The sequence below is a fragment of the Pseudophryne corroboree genome, chromosome 3, assembly GCF_028390025.1.
Source record: "Pseudophryne corroboree isolate aPseCor3 chromosome 3, aPseCor3.hap2, whole genome shotgun sequence".
Lineage (NCBI taxonomy): Eukaryota > Metazoa > Chordata > Amphibia > Anura > Myobatrachidae > Pseudophryne > Pseudophryne corroboree.
The window spans coordinates 76,948,968-76,964,248 of NC_086446.1; the positions used below are offsets into that span (position 1 = coordinate 76,948,968).

At 45.2% G+C, this 15,281-nt stretch overlaps 1 protein-coding gene across 2 annotated transcripts; it reads left to right on the forward strand.

Moving 5' to 3' along the window:
- Positions 1–2,466: 2,466 nt before the first annotated feature.
- LOC135054790 (oocyte zinc finger protein XlCOF29-like) lies at positions 2,467–12,015 on the forward strand. Of its 2 annotated transcripts, none has more exons than XM_063958119.1 (6): positions 2,467–2,553; positions 5,898–6,281; positions 7,915–8,079; positions 9,338–9,514; positions 9,792–9,915; positions 10,481–12,015. In XM_063958119.1, the coding sequence occupies exons 2-6, from the start codon at positions 5,904–5,906 to the stop codon at positions 11,881–11,883; spliced, it is 2,247 nt and encodes a 748-aa protein (XP_063814189.1). In that variant the 5' UTR covers positions 2,467–2,553; positions 5,898–5,903; the 3' UTR covers positions 11,884–12,015. The 2 variants fall into 2 exon arrangements, with proteins under 2 accessions (XP_063814189.1, XP_063814190.1); XM_063958120.1 differs by having other exon boundaries at positions 9,837–9,915.
- The last annotated feature ends 3,266 nt before the right edge of the window (positions 12,016–15,281 follow it).

Here is a 15,281-nt window from a genome sequence, read left to right on the forward strand (position 1 = left end):
CTTCACTGGCTGCCTGTAAAATGGCGAATCATCTTCGAGGTTGGCTTACTGAGTTTCAAAGCCCTACACAGAGCCGGCCATAGGCATGGGCAAATTAGGCAATTGCCTAGGGCATTTGATATGCCAAGGGGCATCAGCAGCTTCTGCTGATTAAAATGATATGCGGCATGCCTATATTCTGTGTGTAGCATTTCTTATGCAGATACAGCCACAGTCTCACACAGTATATAGGCATGCTACATATCATTTTAATCAGCAGAAGCTGCTTGTGCATCCTAGCCACATAGCAATGCAAATAAGATGCATTTTCATAAAAAAAGGTGCCCGACGTTAGCATTGAGGCAAGATTTATGAGGACACATCAGTATCCAAGCAGAGGCAGAGGTCACAGTGTTAGTGGAAGTGTGAGTGCTGTGTGCATGTGAGTGGGTTGGTTGTGCAGTAGTGTTCGGAATATGTGTAAGGAGCATTATGTGTGTCATGTAAAAATGCATTAATAATATGCAACATATGTGTAAGGGGCACTATGTGTGTCATTATGTGTATAAGGGCATTAATAATGTGCGGCATATGTGTAACAGGGTACTACTGTATGTGTATCATTATGTGTATATGGGCACTAATAATGTGCAGCAAATGTGTAGGGGGCACTATGTGTGTCTATGTGTATAAGGGCATTAATAATGTGCGGCATACGTGTAAGGGACATTATGTGTAAAAGGGCATTAATAAAGGTTGTCATAATGTGTAAGGCGCATTATGTTTATAAGGACATTACTAATGTGTCTCATATGTGTAAGGGGCATTACTCTGTGGCATTATGTGTATAAGGTGCTCTACTATGTGGCGTTGCGTATAGAAAGGGCACTACTGTGACGTCTAATGTTAATAAAGAGCAATAGGGTGTAGTGTAATGTGAATAAGGAGCAATTCAGTGTGATATAATGTGAATAAGGGGCTCTACTGTGAGGAGTAACGTTTAAGGTAAAGTGATAATACTGTGGGATGTAATATGAATTATGGACACTATTGCATGATCAAATGTGAATAAAGTTGCAGTACTGTGTGGCGTAATTGGAATTGGGGTTACTATTGTGTGGCCATGCCCCTTGCCAGCAAAAGCACACCCCTTTTTGGGCTGAGCACCAAATGTGTGAACTGTTCCTATTTAAAATATAGGGGGCACAAACACCAAAATAAGGACTGCTATGGGTGAGGGGTGATGGTGCTGGGAAAGGGGTGCTGGGTCAGAGGCGGAACCAGCGGTGGTGCTAGGGGGCACCAGCCAAAATCTTGCCTAGGGCATCATACTGGTTAGGGCCGGCTCTGGCCCTACATAACCAGGACCCAAGGTACCTGAAGCAGCTTCTGACCCCGTACTGCCCCACTCGATTATTGCGATCTGTAGATGAAGGCATTACCTAGAATCTCCCGTAATTCATCTGGGGGTCGAGCTTTTAGTCATGCGGCTCCAACTCTATGGATCTCACTTCCCCACACAGTGCGAGAGGCCCCAACTATAGACTCCTTCAAAAGTAGACTCAAGACTTTCCTGTTTACTCAAGCATTTCCATAATGTCCCTTTAGCACCTCCATGCTCTCTGTATTGTATGAAAAGCTGTTCTGTACTTTATTATTTTCTGTACTATATTATGCTATGTATCTGTTAAGTGCCTTGAGTCCTATTGGAGAAAGAGCACTATATAAATAAAATTATTATTATTATATATTACAGTCAGGGCCGGTTCGAGGGCCCTCGGCGCCCTGGGCAGGGAATGGGGGCGTGGCTTAATACAGGGGGCGTGGCCAGTTACGCCCCCTGTACAGTAGAAGCGCCGCTTAAATGCTGAGCGGTGCGCAATGATGTCATCGCGCACCGCACAGTAAAAGGTCCTCTCCACGAAGGGAAACTAGAGGCGTAGCGTCTAGTTCCCTTCACAGGGGACCACAGCCACAGAGCCGGGGGACACAGCGGGCAGCGGAGGGCACAGCAGTGGCGGATCTTGCCATGGTGCGGCGCCCTCCGGACGGCGCCAGCGCCCTCCGGAAGGCAGCGCCCCGGGCAAAAGTCCTGCTTGCCCGTGGCAAGATCCGCTACTGATTACAGTATATGGTGTATATATCATGTAATAGAGTTCAGTTATTACATTGCTGCCTGTATATATTACATTATATGGTGTATATATTATATAATAGAGATCAGTTATTACAGTGCTATCTGCATATAATTTATACAACAGTATATGATGTATATTGGAAATATACTGTTATAGGGAATAGGGATCACTTATTGCATTGCTGCCTGTACAGTATAAATTACAGTATATGATGTATATACTGTTGTTGTTGTTGTTGTTGTTGTTGTTATTACCTCCTCCAGCTCAGTACATTTCCTGCACCATGCCTGTAGCAGATCTGTATTATTAAAGCACTGGAAGGGTTACTGGAGCTAAGGTGGGAGGGGGTGAGGGCTCAGCATGCGTCATGTGACTGCTGTACTGGTCACATGGTACGGAAGTCAGCACTGCAGACTGGTGCTGGAAGCCTTTTCAGGTCAGACACATTGTTATCATTGTTGTATCCTTTATGAAGCACTTTATATCAGGGTGGGGTGATGCTCTGCAGTGTGCACCCAGCAAGTTCCCAGGCCAGCCACTGATATCACATGGGATAGCCTGGGTGCAATCTGCAATTAGCACACATGCATGGCTGCAATGGCTAGCACCAATCCTTTACCTAGTTCAGGCTATAAAATGACAGCTGCAATCTGATTGGTTAATTCGGGTAACACCTACAATTCTTTTAAATGTTAAAAAAAAATCTGCTTGGGCCTTCACATAGAAAGGATATTCTCCATGCTGCAATAAGCCTGACCTCTTGGTATAATTTGGAAACCCTAGCGTTAGGGTAACCTACCCTTCTAGATTACTGCGAATCACATTACCATGTACACATGTTGTGCTGTTATATTGTTTATTTGGATTGTGTGTAACCACTCAAGTGCCGTATTTCTTGTGATACTAACCGACCTTTATGTTTGTTGAGGCATATTGTATTGTTCTCATTTGATCTCTGTACTATGCAACTACAGTTCTATAATAAGACATGATTAAAAAAAAATCTGCTTGGATCCAACACTGTCTTACACTCTCCAACTGTACCCTTTTTTATGGTCTGTACCGGCTAAGACGGTGTTGTACCGGGTGCTGCAGCGTCCGGATTTGTATAGAAGCGCAACGGGTACAGCACTCTGGAGATGTGGGTAGGATGTGCAGTGTGGGCCTTCCCTGGACCCGAGGTGCCTGTGTGCACTGCACATTGGCCCTCATTCCGAGTTGTTCGCTCGCAAGCTGCTTTTAGCTAAGCCGCCGCCTATTGTGGGAGTGAATCTTAGCTTAGCAAAATTGCGAACGAAAGATTTGCAATATTGCGAAAAGACTTCTCTGTGCAGTTTCTGAGTAGCTCGAGACTTACTCTGCCAGTGCGATCAGTTCAGTGCTTGTCGTTCCTGGTTTGACGTCACAAACACACCCAGCGTTCGCCCAGACACTCCTCCGTTTTTCCCAGAAACGGTAGCGTTTTTTCAAACACTCCCATAAAACGGCCAGTTTCCGCCCAGAAACACCCACTTCCTGTTAAATCACATTACGATCACCAGAACGAAGAAAAAAACCTCGTAATGCCGTGAGTAAAATACCTAACTGCATAGCAAATTTACTTGGCGCAGTCGCAGTGCGAACATTGCGCATGCGCAGTTAGCGGAAAATCGCTGTGATGCGAAGAAAATTACCGAGCAAACAACTCGGAATGACCACCCTTGTGCAGCCATTATAGATACCACTGCATTTTGCAAACTCTTTGACAACTAGTGGCTTTGAAATGTCACTGCTTAGTACATATACCCCTAAGAGATGCCTGTTGCACTTTTTGGTAGGTCTACACACAGGGAGTCAACTATGCATGGGGAAAAAAATCTTCCCCCAAGATCCACTATTTATCTCAAACACTTTAATCAGTGGCGGAACTAGCGAGCGGTGGCCCCAATTCCACCCCCATCCCATCCAAGTCCACCCCCTCACCCCTGGAGAGGATCTGCTGAGGGGGACCTGCTCAGGGCCAGAGAAATGGATACCTAGCAACAGTGCCGTAACTAGACATTTTAGCGCTGTGTGCAAGAAACGGCATCAGAGCACCCTCCCCTTCATGTAAAACAGGGGCAGTGCGTGCCGTAGGCGCGCGCAAAAAATATAGGGGCGTGGCTTCATGGGGAAGGGGTGTGGCCACAAAATAACACCAATTCATATAACAGTGCACAGTAGTCTCCATTATTCAAATTACGCCACACAGTTACACCACTACACCAGGTAGAGACCCTTTTACACCTTACTGCGGACAGATCCCCCTTTTTACACATTACGGCAGACAGCGTCCGCTTTTTACACATTACGGCAGACAGACAGCGTCCCCTTTTTACACATAACGGCAGACAGATTCCCCTTTTTACACATTAAGGCAGACAGGATATATAGATAGAAAGAAAGAATGAATGAATGAATTATACTTACTGTCTCCGCTGGCAGTCAGGCTCCGTGGTGCAGCTTCTTCTAGCAGAGATTCCGGGCAGGGAGAAGGAGGAGGAGGGAGGTGGAGGAGGGAGCCACAGCAGCGCAATGTAATTGGTGGAGGCGCTGCTGCAGCTGTCCCTGTCCTTCAGCATAGGCTATCCTCCGCTGCTGTGAATGCTGGGATGCACTTCCCAGCATTCACAGCGGCGGAGGACAGCCTATGGTGAAGGACAGGGACAGCTGCAGCAGCGCCTCCACCAATTACACAGCGCTGCTGCGGCTCCCTCCTCCCCCTCCCTCCTTCTCCTTCTCCCCCGTGGCTGCTGCGCTCCTCTCCTCGGCGGCGGCTGTGTGCTGTGGGCGGTGGTTGCCCGCAGCACACAGCGGCATGTAATGAGTCAGTTTGACTCATTACATGCCACGCTGCTTTGGGCCCCTGGACAGTGGCGGGCCCTAGTGCAAGGCACTGCTTGCACTGGCAGTAGTTCCGCCACTGACTTTAATAGTTGTGACGGTGCTGGGTGACAGCCAGATCTTGCACAGACAGTCCTCAACAGCCATGTTGGTCTCCCTAAGTATAATTAAAGAGCAGAGTTCCCTCAGAAGAGCTGGCAGGAGAAAGATTTATTATTATTTATTTATTTATTAACAGTTTCTTATATAGCGCAGCAAATTCCGTTGCGCTTTACAATTGGAAATAACAATGATATAACAAGCTGGGTGATAACAAACAGTCATAGAGGTAGGAAGGCCCTGCTCGCAAGCTTACAATCTATAGGGAAATAGCACCTTTCCTTGTGTACATATGCCTATCTATTGCATAGAATGAGAAGACATGTGAGGATATGTGTGGACTGTAAAGAGTGGATGCAATTTGATAGGAAGGCTTATGAAAGTTATGTGGGCGGTTCTGGAATTTGATATGCTTGCCTAAAGAGGTTAGTTTTCAGGGAACGCTTGAAGGTTTGGAGACTAGAGGAGAGTCTTATTGTGCGTGGTAGGGCATTCCACAGAGTGGGTGCAGCCCGATGAAAGTCCTGCAATCGTGAGTGGGAGCGAGTAATGAGTGTGGATGAGAGACGCAGGTCTTGTGAAGAGCGAAGAGGTCGGATTGGGAGTATGATGATGGAATGTTCACAGGAGAATACACAAAAAATTGCTTAACGTCAAATTTACAAGTGTTTTCCAAATAATTTACTACTATTTAGTCAAAAAACGGTCTTAAACGTTGCCCATGGTTTTCGGTGCAGCAGAGTTCCTGTTCAGTTTTGGAAAACCAGTAATTCTTCTGTATTTCATACTTCTGTCTTCTCACTGGGTTTTATCTTCCAGAATTAGATGACCACGACAATGCCAAAATGTATTGTTGACTATTGCCGTAATTATGCCGGAATGAGAAACAATATTGCCAACGTCATGCTGCATGGGTTCCCGACCACAGTGGACCGAATCAAAACGTGGCTGAGATCCATCAATCGCAGCGGGCATGTGTGCGAGAACCTGGATGATATGGCTGTGAAAATACACCAGGGCAAAAAACACGACTCGTATCGAGTTTGCTCCGAACATTTCTCCAAAAGCTGTTACTTGGTCTGCGGAGAGAAGAGGATGCTAAAGAAGGACGCTGTTCCCACAATCTTCACTAAGGAGGGAGAGCTAGCGTCTTGCGTCACTAAACAGTGCAGCAAGAATAGAAGGAGCCTCATGGGCAAACAGGTAAAGTTGTAGTTTAAAACTGAGCTGTGGTTTGACGTGGCTAGTGTCTGTGTCACTGGCTGTGGTGGCTGGGAAGAGAGTTGTGGAGCATTGGGGAATGGAATAAAAGTGGTTTGATCAGATAATGCTGTGGTTCCCTGAGGTCGGTAAGGTAGGAAGAATATGTCCTTAATTTAGTAACTCATTGCAGGGCCCCTCCTTGGGGCCATAAGCCAACCCAGAGCCACCTTACTGTTACTTAGCGAATGTCATCTTCTCCATGAGGTCCACTTCTGTCGAGTCCACCCGCTGCCACAGCTGCTATGAGCCACACCATGCCTGTGCTGCTGCACTGATTGGTCTTCGTCAGATGCAACTGGCGAGAGTTGGCCTAGCAGTGACATCATCAGGTCTTCATGAGGGGGTGAGCTGCGTTTGGCCTGTAGTTTGGCCGCCCCCTATTGACGCTCCCAAGCACCCTTTTGCTGTAAATTGCAGAGCATGTGTAAAGTTTCACTAGGAATTCAGTTAATTGGGGTCATTCCGAGTTGATCGCTCGCTAGCAGTTTTTAGCAGCCGTGCAAACGCTATGCCGCCTCCCACTGGGAGTGTATTTTAGCTTAGTATAAGTACGAACGAAAGGATCCCGGAGCGGCTACAAAGTTTTTTTTTGCAGTTTCAGAGTAGCTCAAAACCTACTCAGCGCTTGCGATCACCTCAGATCATTCAGTTCCTGTTTTGACGTCACAAACACGCCCTGCGTTCGCCCAGCCACGCCTGCATTTTTTCTGGCACGCCTGCGTTTTTATGAACACTCCCTGAAAATGGTCAGTTGCCACCCAGAAACGCCCTCTTCCTGTCAATCACTCTGCGGCAGCCAGTGCGACTGAAAAGCATTGCTATACCCTGTGTGAAACTACAACGTTCGTTGTAATAGTACGTTGCGCGTGCGCATTGCGCCGCATTCGCAGAAGTGCAGTTTTTTTTGCCTCATCGCTGCACAGCGAACTAATACAGCTAGCGATCAACTCAGAATGACCCCCAATATGCGTTCTATCATAAAGGCATCAAAACATGGATTTTTTATTTTTTTTTAAATGTTGTGTATGCAATTTGACTTTGTGGGTCATTCCGACCCGTTCGCACGCTGCTTTTTTTTGTAGCCGTGCGAACGGGTCCGAACAGCGCATGCACATGGCCACCAATGCGCAGGCGCGTCGTTGTCTGGCAACAGGTGGCGCCAGGCAGCGACGGCAACTACGAGGAAACCGTTCGCATCGGCGAACGCAACAAGATTGACAGCAGGAAGGCGTAACTGTGAGGCAACTGATCGTTTTCTGGGAGTGATGAGGCAAACCCAGGCGACTCCAGGCGTTTGCAGGGTGGGCGTCTGACGTCAAATACGGGACCTGACAGGCTGAAGTGATCGCAGTGGCTGAGTAAGTACAGAGCTACTCAGAAACTGCACAAACAGTTTGTGCACAGCTCCTCTGCAAAAGCGTTCACACCCTTGCTAAGCTAAAATACACTCCCCCATAGGCGGCGACTATCTGATCGCACGGCTGCAAAAAACTGCTACCGTGCGATCAACTTGGAATTTCCAAACCTGCATAAGAGGTACAAGTACTCATCCCTTTAATCTTTTTTCTTCTAGGCTAAGAAATATGTGAAAAGGCTATCTACTGAATATTCCCAACAGAGTTCACCTGAAGCAAAATATATATACAAAGAAAATTCCCAAACTGTCAATGATGGGGACAAGATTACTCAACTAATATTAAATCTCACCCTGGAAATCATCCACCTGCTGACTGGGGAGGTAAGGGAGTCTGGGAGTGTCACAGTGACATAACTCTTATCTCTATTATTAACACAGGGACCTGACTGGGGATGTGAGGGAGTGTCATAGTGACATCCCTCCTATCTCTATTACTAACACAGTGACCTGACTGCGGAGGTGAGGGATTCTGGAAGTGACACAGTGACATCACTCTTCTCTCTTTATTACCACAGGGACCTGACTGGGGTGGTAAGGGAGTCTGGGAGTGCCACAGTGGCATCCCTTTTATCTCTATTACTAACACAGGGACCTGACTGGGGAGGTGAGGGAGTCTGGGAGTGTCACAGTGACATCACTCCTATCTCTATTACTAAAACAGGGACCGGACTGGGGGAGGTGAGGGATTGTAAAAGTGACACAGTGATGTCACTCGTATCTCTCATTATTACCACAGAACCTGATTGGGGGCGTGAGGGAGTCTGGGAGTGCCACAGTGATGTCACTCTTATCTCTATTACTAACACAGGGATCTGACTGGGGAGGTGAGGGAGTCTGAGAGTGTCACAGTGATGTCACTCTTATCTCTATTACTAACACAGGGACCTGATTGGGGGCGTGAGGGAGTCTGAGAGTGTCACAGTGATGTCACTCTTATCTCTATTACTAACACAGGGACCTGACTGGGGAAGTGAGGAATTCTGATAGTGACATGAACTGATAGAGTCTGCGGAGGCTTAGACATCCAAAATGCTGTCAACGATTCACTACTAATTCAACTTGAGCCATAAAAATTTTTTTAAAAAGCTTTTATCTTCTAGTAGCCTGGTGCCCTGCTCTTGCCACAACTGAGATCTAAGGAATGGGGAAGGATAGGTGGGGTTATTGTGGGGATACAAGGGCTGAGGGATCAACGAGGGAGCATTGAATCAGGCAGAGGTCTGGTAGGCTACGGTGAACGAGTCTGATAGAAAAAGCCTTCCACAGGATTGGTGCAGCGTGGGAGATGTCCTGGAGGCAGAAGTGAGAGATGGTAATCAGTGCGGAGGAGAGACGATGGTCACTGACCGACTGGAGACTGAGGAAGTGAGAAGGGAAATGAGGTTTGAGGTTGAAGCAGTGGACAGTGAAAGAGCTTTGTAGGTGAGGTTGAGGAGATAACTGGATCCTGTAAGGGAATAATATAATTTACACTTTAGTAAAGGATACAATAAGTGGATGTACTTGTCTAGATAGACTTGTTTGTACAGAGGTCTGTCTCTCTACACAGTAATCATTTTTATTGTCTCTCCATATGTAGGATTACATAGTTGTGAAGAAGTCTTGTGACAGTGTCACACCGAGCAGTTGTCCACGTGTGCCAGGAACCCATAGCCCCATCACGGAGCCTCCACCTCACTCACTGATACATGAGAGAGACAATGACCAGAAGATCCTGGAACTCACCAACAAGATCATTCAGCTGCTGACTGGAGAGGTGACTGCTGGGAATGGGAGATTATACAGTAACACCAGGGGAGGTGTCTGGGTGATGACTGGAGAGGTGACTGCTGGGAATGGGGCATTATACAGTAACACCGGGGGAGGTGTCTGGGTGATGACTGGAGAGGTGACTGCTGGGAATGGGGCATTATACAGTAACACCAGGGGAGGTGTCTGGGTGATGACTGGAGAGGTGACTGCTGGGAATGGGACATTATACAGTAACACAAGGGAAGGTGTCTGGGTGATGACTGTGTCATTGTGTGTGTCAGGTTCCTATAAGGTGTGAGGACGTCACTGTCTTTTTCTCCTTGGAGGAGTGGGAGTATATAGAAGGACACCGGGATCTGTACAAGGACGTAATGATCAATGAACTCGAGACCCTCAAATCAGTGGGTAAGAAGATGTTTATTTATATAGCATATGCCATCTGCATGCAGGTCCTGTGTGCTACTATTGAATTATGTGAGAGCTATATACTATATACCAGAGCTGGCCAAACCAGTCCTCGAGATCTACCAACAGTTCACATTTTCCAGACCACCTAGCTGGTGCACAGGTGTAGTCATTACTGATTAAGATGTGTTGCATTCATTCCTAACTGACCATTCTACAGATCTCCAGGAGGCCTGGAAAACATGAACTGTTGGTAGATCTCGAGGACCGGTTTGGCCAGCCCTGCTATATACTATATACGCAGAACTTATAAGAAGATGGCAAACAAACTTGGTCAGATCAGATTTCGAACTTGTCTATACAATCTAAAGTACTGCCATATTTGAATATATTTAAAATCTTGGTCCCAAAAATGTTCCTACAGCAACCGACAGGACTTTCTCCAGTAAAGATGCTGTATTTAAGATCAAGTTTGACAGTACAGGAGATGATAATGAATACAATTTTGATATGTTTAAAGTAACACTGGAATATAAAGTTTTTCGCAATTTTATTTTTTCTACAGGTGACTCTCAGAATCGAATTAAATCTCACAGCTGGATTTCTTGTACAAATTGTGCAAACATGAATACAAGTGTTGATAGAAATTATCAACAATCAAAATGCTTTCAAATTGTCAACCAAAGAAAAAAGTTAAAGAAATTAGTATCAAATATAACCAAGGAGCTGGACTTCTATGAAGAAAGAAATCTCACAGAACAGATGGACTATACAACCTGCATTAAGGAGGAACCACTCTCATGTAGAGAAGAAAATTTCATAGACATTGATATAGATCTTAAAAAATATTCATCTACTCACATGAAGGAGGAATCAGTCTCATGTGACAGAGGAGACCTCACAGACTCTGACAATTATACGCCCAAATATCATACACAGTATAAAGTTATTCATATTAAGGAGGAACCAATCTCATGTGATGGAGGAGACCTCACAGAAACGGACAATTATACACCCACAGATCATGCACAGTATACATCTACTCATAGTAAGGAGGGAGCAGTCTCATGCGACAGAGGAGACCTCACAGACACTGACATGTGTACACCCACATATCATGCACAGTATACATCTACTCATGTTAAGGAGGAACCAGTCTCATGTGATGGAGGAGACCTCACAGATACTGACATGTATACACCCACAGGTCATACACAGTATATATTTACTCATAGTAAGGAGGAACCAGTCTCATGTGATGGAGGAGACCTCACACACACTGACGTGTATACACCCACGGGTCATACACAGTATACATCTATTCATATTAAGGAAGAACCAGTCTCATGTGATGGAGAAGACCTCACACACATGGACAATTATACACCCACAGATAATACACAGTATACAGCTACTCATATTAAGAAGGATGGATGTGACGGAGGAGACCTCACGGACACTGACAATTCTACACCAACAGATCATACACGGTATAAGTCTACTGATATTAAGGAAGAACCCATGTCATCAGGAGATTTTGTATACACATATCTGTCATTTAGATGCTCTGAGTGCTCAGAATGCTTTCCATGTAAGTCTGATCTCATTTACCATCAGACACTTCATAGGAGAGAGAAGCTGAGGTGCTCAGAATGCGGTAAATACTTTTCCAATAAGTCCAATCTTTCAAATCATATCCGAGGCCACACTGGAGAGAAACCCTATACGTGCCTCACGTGTGGGAAGTGTTTCACCAGGAAAAGCACTCTGGTTATACATCAGAGAATACACACAGGAGAGAAGCCCTTCGTTTGCCTGGAATGCGGGAGAAGCTTCAATGGCAAAGGTAACCTACGGAAACATCAGAAGGTTCATAGGACAACTAAACCAGCCACTGTTAAAACGGTAATGCCGCTACCCCTGGCCCTTCTAGTAGACTCTAATATTGCCCCATATCAGATGCTTTAGTAAGGTGACTAGTCTCCTTCTCAACAAAAGACCTGTTTAATTCTGCGGATATAGTATTTGGTAGAACTTTGGGTGAAGTATGTTTGAATACATTTCGAATAAAGCCATCCGAAAGTGATGCGTTTTTAATAAGGCACCTACCAGTCATTGGGTTCCAGCACTGACCACCGTGAAAGTGCGTTGTATGTTGACCACCACAAGCAGATTCGGCAGACTGTTTTCAGGAGAACCTCCTCTAGTCATGTGCCATTTTAGCCATTAACAAATAAGTATTGGAGCTCAAGCGATGTCCTTAAATGGATGAGTTGTTGTCGGGCATTCAAGCTTACTTACCATAGGACTTTTTGGTATTGAGTATACAAAGAGAGAGAAAGAAAGACCCTTTTGTTTGCGCACTCATTCGTAGAAATAGAGAAAAGTTTAAAGATACTTAAAATATAACTTTTATTGAATCCAACTTTTATTGAGTCCACTTTTAAAATTTAAAATATAACTTTTATTGAGTCTATGACCCCCAAAACCAAAACAAATAAAATTGAGATTCATACGCCAAAATTGGTGTGAAGGTTAGTTAGATTAGATTTTTATGAGACGAATAACACATTTTTTATATATACTTTTATTATTCTATTAATTTATTCCACCTTAATTGGATAATTGGTGGCGAGAAACACCTTGAATCAAAGAGCCCTATATTGGGCTATGTCTAGCACACCATGAAATACAGTTTGTACATGGGATGTCAGTATTAAGTTACATATCATTATCACAATGATAACCAGGAACAGATGTCAAGCAACCAAAAAATATATAGAGTGTCTATTGCCGCAACAAAAAAGTAGTGATCGCTAAGACCTAGAGTGCTCAGTGCCAAGATCGGCTGAAAAAAATAGGTGGTGCTGAATCTGCTGTCAACGTTAGATTGTGATAATTCCATTAGCCCAGACCTACTACACCAAGTATTTTCTGGGGGTCACCCACCAGGTACTGACTTGGCCCTACACTTTATGGCTTCCAAGATCGGACGAGGTTGGGCAGATACAGTGTGGTTTGGTCATAGGTCATATGAAGATTCAAGTAATCGCTGAATCGTTGCTGAGAGTTCATGAACGTAGATTTAGGAGAATAGATTAGATGGATCTGCTTTTGATGTTAGACAATGATGGAAAACAGCTACGGTCTAATTGAATCATCAATGAGAGTCCGGAAGATACAAAGTTCTAGAGAGATGTCCAAAAGGGACCTGAATAACTTCTATATATTTTAATATATTAAACTTTGCCTGACAATAAACTTATAGGCATGAATAATATCGTCCTGTTTTAAACACCTAGGGAATTTATGGTCATATGTACTTAGGCACCTTATCCTTGGATGTGTCACACAAATTTAATCTAGATGGTGGATAGCTGACACGTGTCTTGGGTCCTAAAGAACCTTTATCATTTAATGTCTATTGATGTTCACAGTGACTAACGCTGAAGAAATTTCTCCTAGTATCTGTGCTTCTAAAATATACATTGTTTCAGGGAAAAACACTTCTGAACCAATACCAGAGCAGGCAGATGCAAAAATGCAGTTATAGAAGAAAACATTGGGGGACATTTACTAAGCAGAGAGAGTTAGATTTGGGTGGGTTATTTTGTTCCAGTGCAGGGTAAATATTGGCTGCTTTATTTTGACACTGCAATTTAGATTTCAGTTTTAACACACCCCACCCAAATCTAACTCTCTCTGCACATGTTACATCTGCCCCACTGCACATGGTTTTGCCCATTAGAGAAAAAATTTGCTGCTGCATTCAGGTCTAAATTGGGCCCTAAGAGAGGAGGGGGTCATGTGCAGTCCCTGTCTGTGCCCCCCTCCCCTCAAGATGGCGCAGAGGATATTTTCTTAGTCATTCTACCTACTGTTCATGCAGAAAATGCAGGGAAAATGGCCACGACCTGCGGACCAACATAGTGCTCAGGGTCACTGCCGCTGGACTCTGGAGAGAAGAGTATTGAAAAAATGGGTGCAGTGTTTTCAATATGGGCTCCTGTGGACCCAGGGGCCCACATACACTGCACAGAGTCACAGCAGATATTGAGACATACGCTCTCAGAAATGTACAGTATTATGCGGTAAGTGGGAGGTGGCTAGTCAGATGCACATCAGCCTCTTAATGTCATATGCTGCGTAGGACACATTGGGCAGAATTCACATGTTTTTCTGCCAGCAGCCAGTAGATTGTGCCCAAACTAAGCTATTCAATTGTAGCTCCATTTGGGCATGATGGCTGCTGGCGTCTACATTTCAGTTCGCACCCCCTGGAAGTGGCGAGCTCAGATGCATGAAAAGTGACCCGTTTCGACGCCCAACTGGCACTTTTTCGCGATTACATTAGTTTAGTCGTGTTTTGCTGCTTTATGTGGTTAAACCTGACTGCTTTGGGCCTGATATGCGCAATAACGGGGATCAATTGAATATCTGGACTTTAATGGCGGAGTTTGGGAATCTTTGGTTTAGAGTATTTGGGAGCACATTTAAATGTCTCTATCGTGCCTGGCAAATGTAAATATGCAAGAAGTGAAACACTGGGAATACTACCATCCTTTTCCATCACTAGAGGACGTCAACACGCATATATACAATATTATTCATTAGGAGAGGGTGTACCAGAGGTACTGCACTATGGCCCTCATTCCGAGTTGATCACAGCCAGCAACTTTTTGCTGCTGCTGCGATCAACTAATCCACGCCTATGGGGGAGTGTATTTTAGCATAGCAGGAATGCGATCGCTTGTGCAGCCCTGCTATACTAAAAAAGTTTCCTGCAAAACAAGACCAGGGTAAGACTTACTTACCCTGTGCGACTGATCCAGCGACAAAGGTCCCGGGATTGACGTCAGACAACCGCCCTCCAAATGCCTGGATCCGCCTGCGTTAGCCTCACCACGCCTTGAAAACGGTCAGTTGACCCCCCCGGAACGCCTCCCGCCTGTCAGACTTCATGCGATCGCCGATGCGATCACTTTCTGCAGTGGTGGCGTCGCTGCACGGCGACCATCGTCGTCGGGCATCGACGCGCGTGCACTTTGCGGGTGCCGCGCAGCCGCAGTCCCGACCCGTTCGCACCGCAGCGAAGAACTGCGTGCGAATGGGTCGGAATGACCCCCAATATTCTGATTTTTTTTTCCCCTAAAAATATAGGCTTACCATACTATCCCTTTAAACCAGGACACTCATGGGTTACGCAGGTTCTGTGGCTGATAAAAAAAAAGGTGACATGCAGACTTGAAGTCAGCCTGCCACAGAACCTGTGTAACTCAGCTCTCGGTTTAAAGGGATAGTATGGTAAGCCTATATAAATATATACGGTATATTATGATAACTTTTATAAAGCTATCACCAAATAT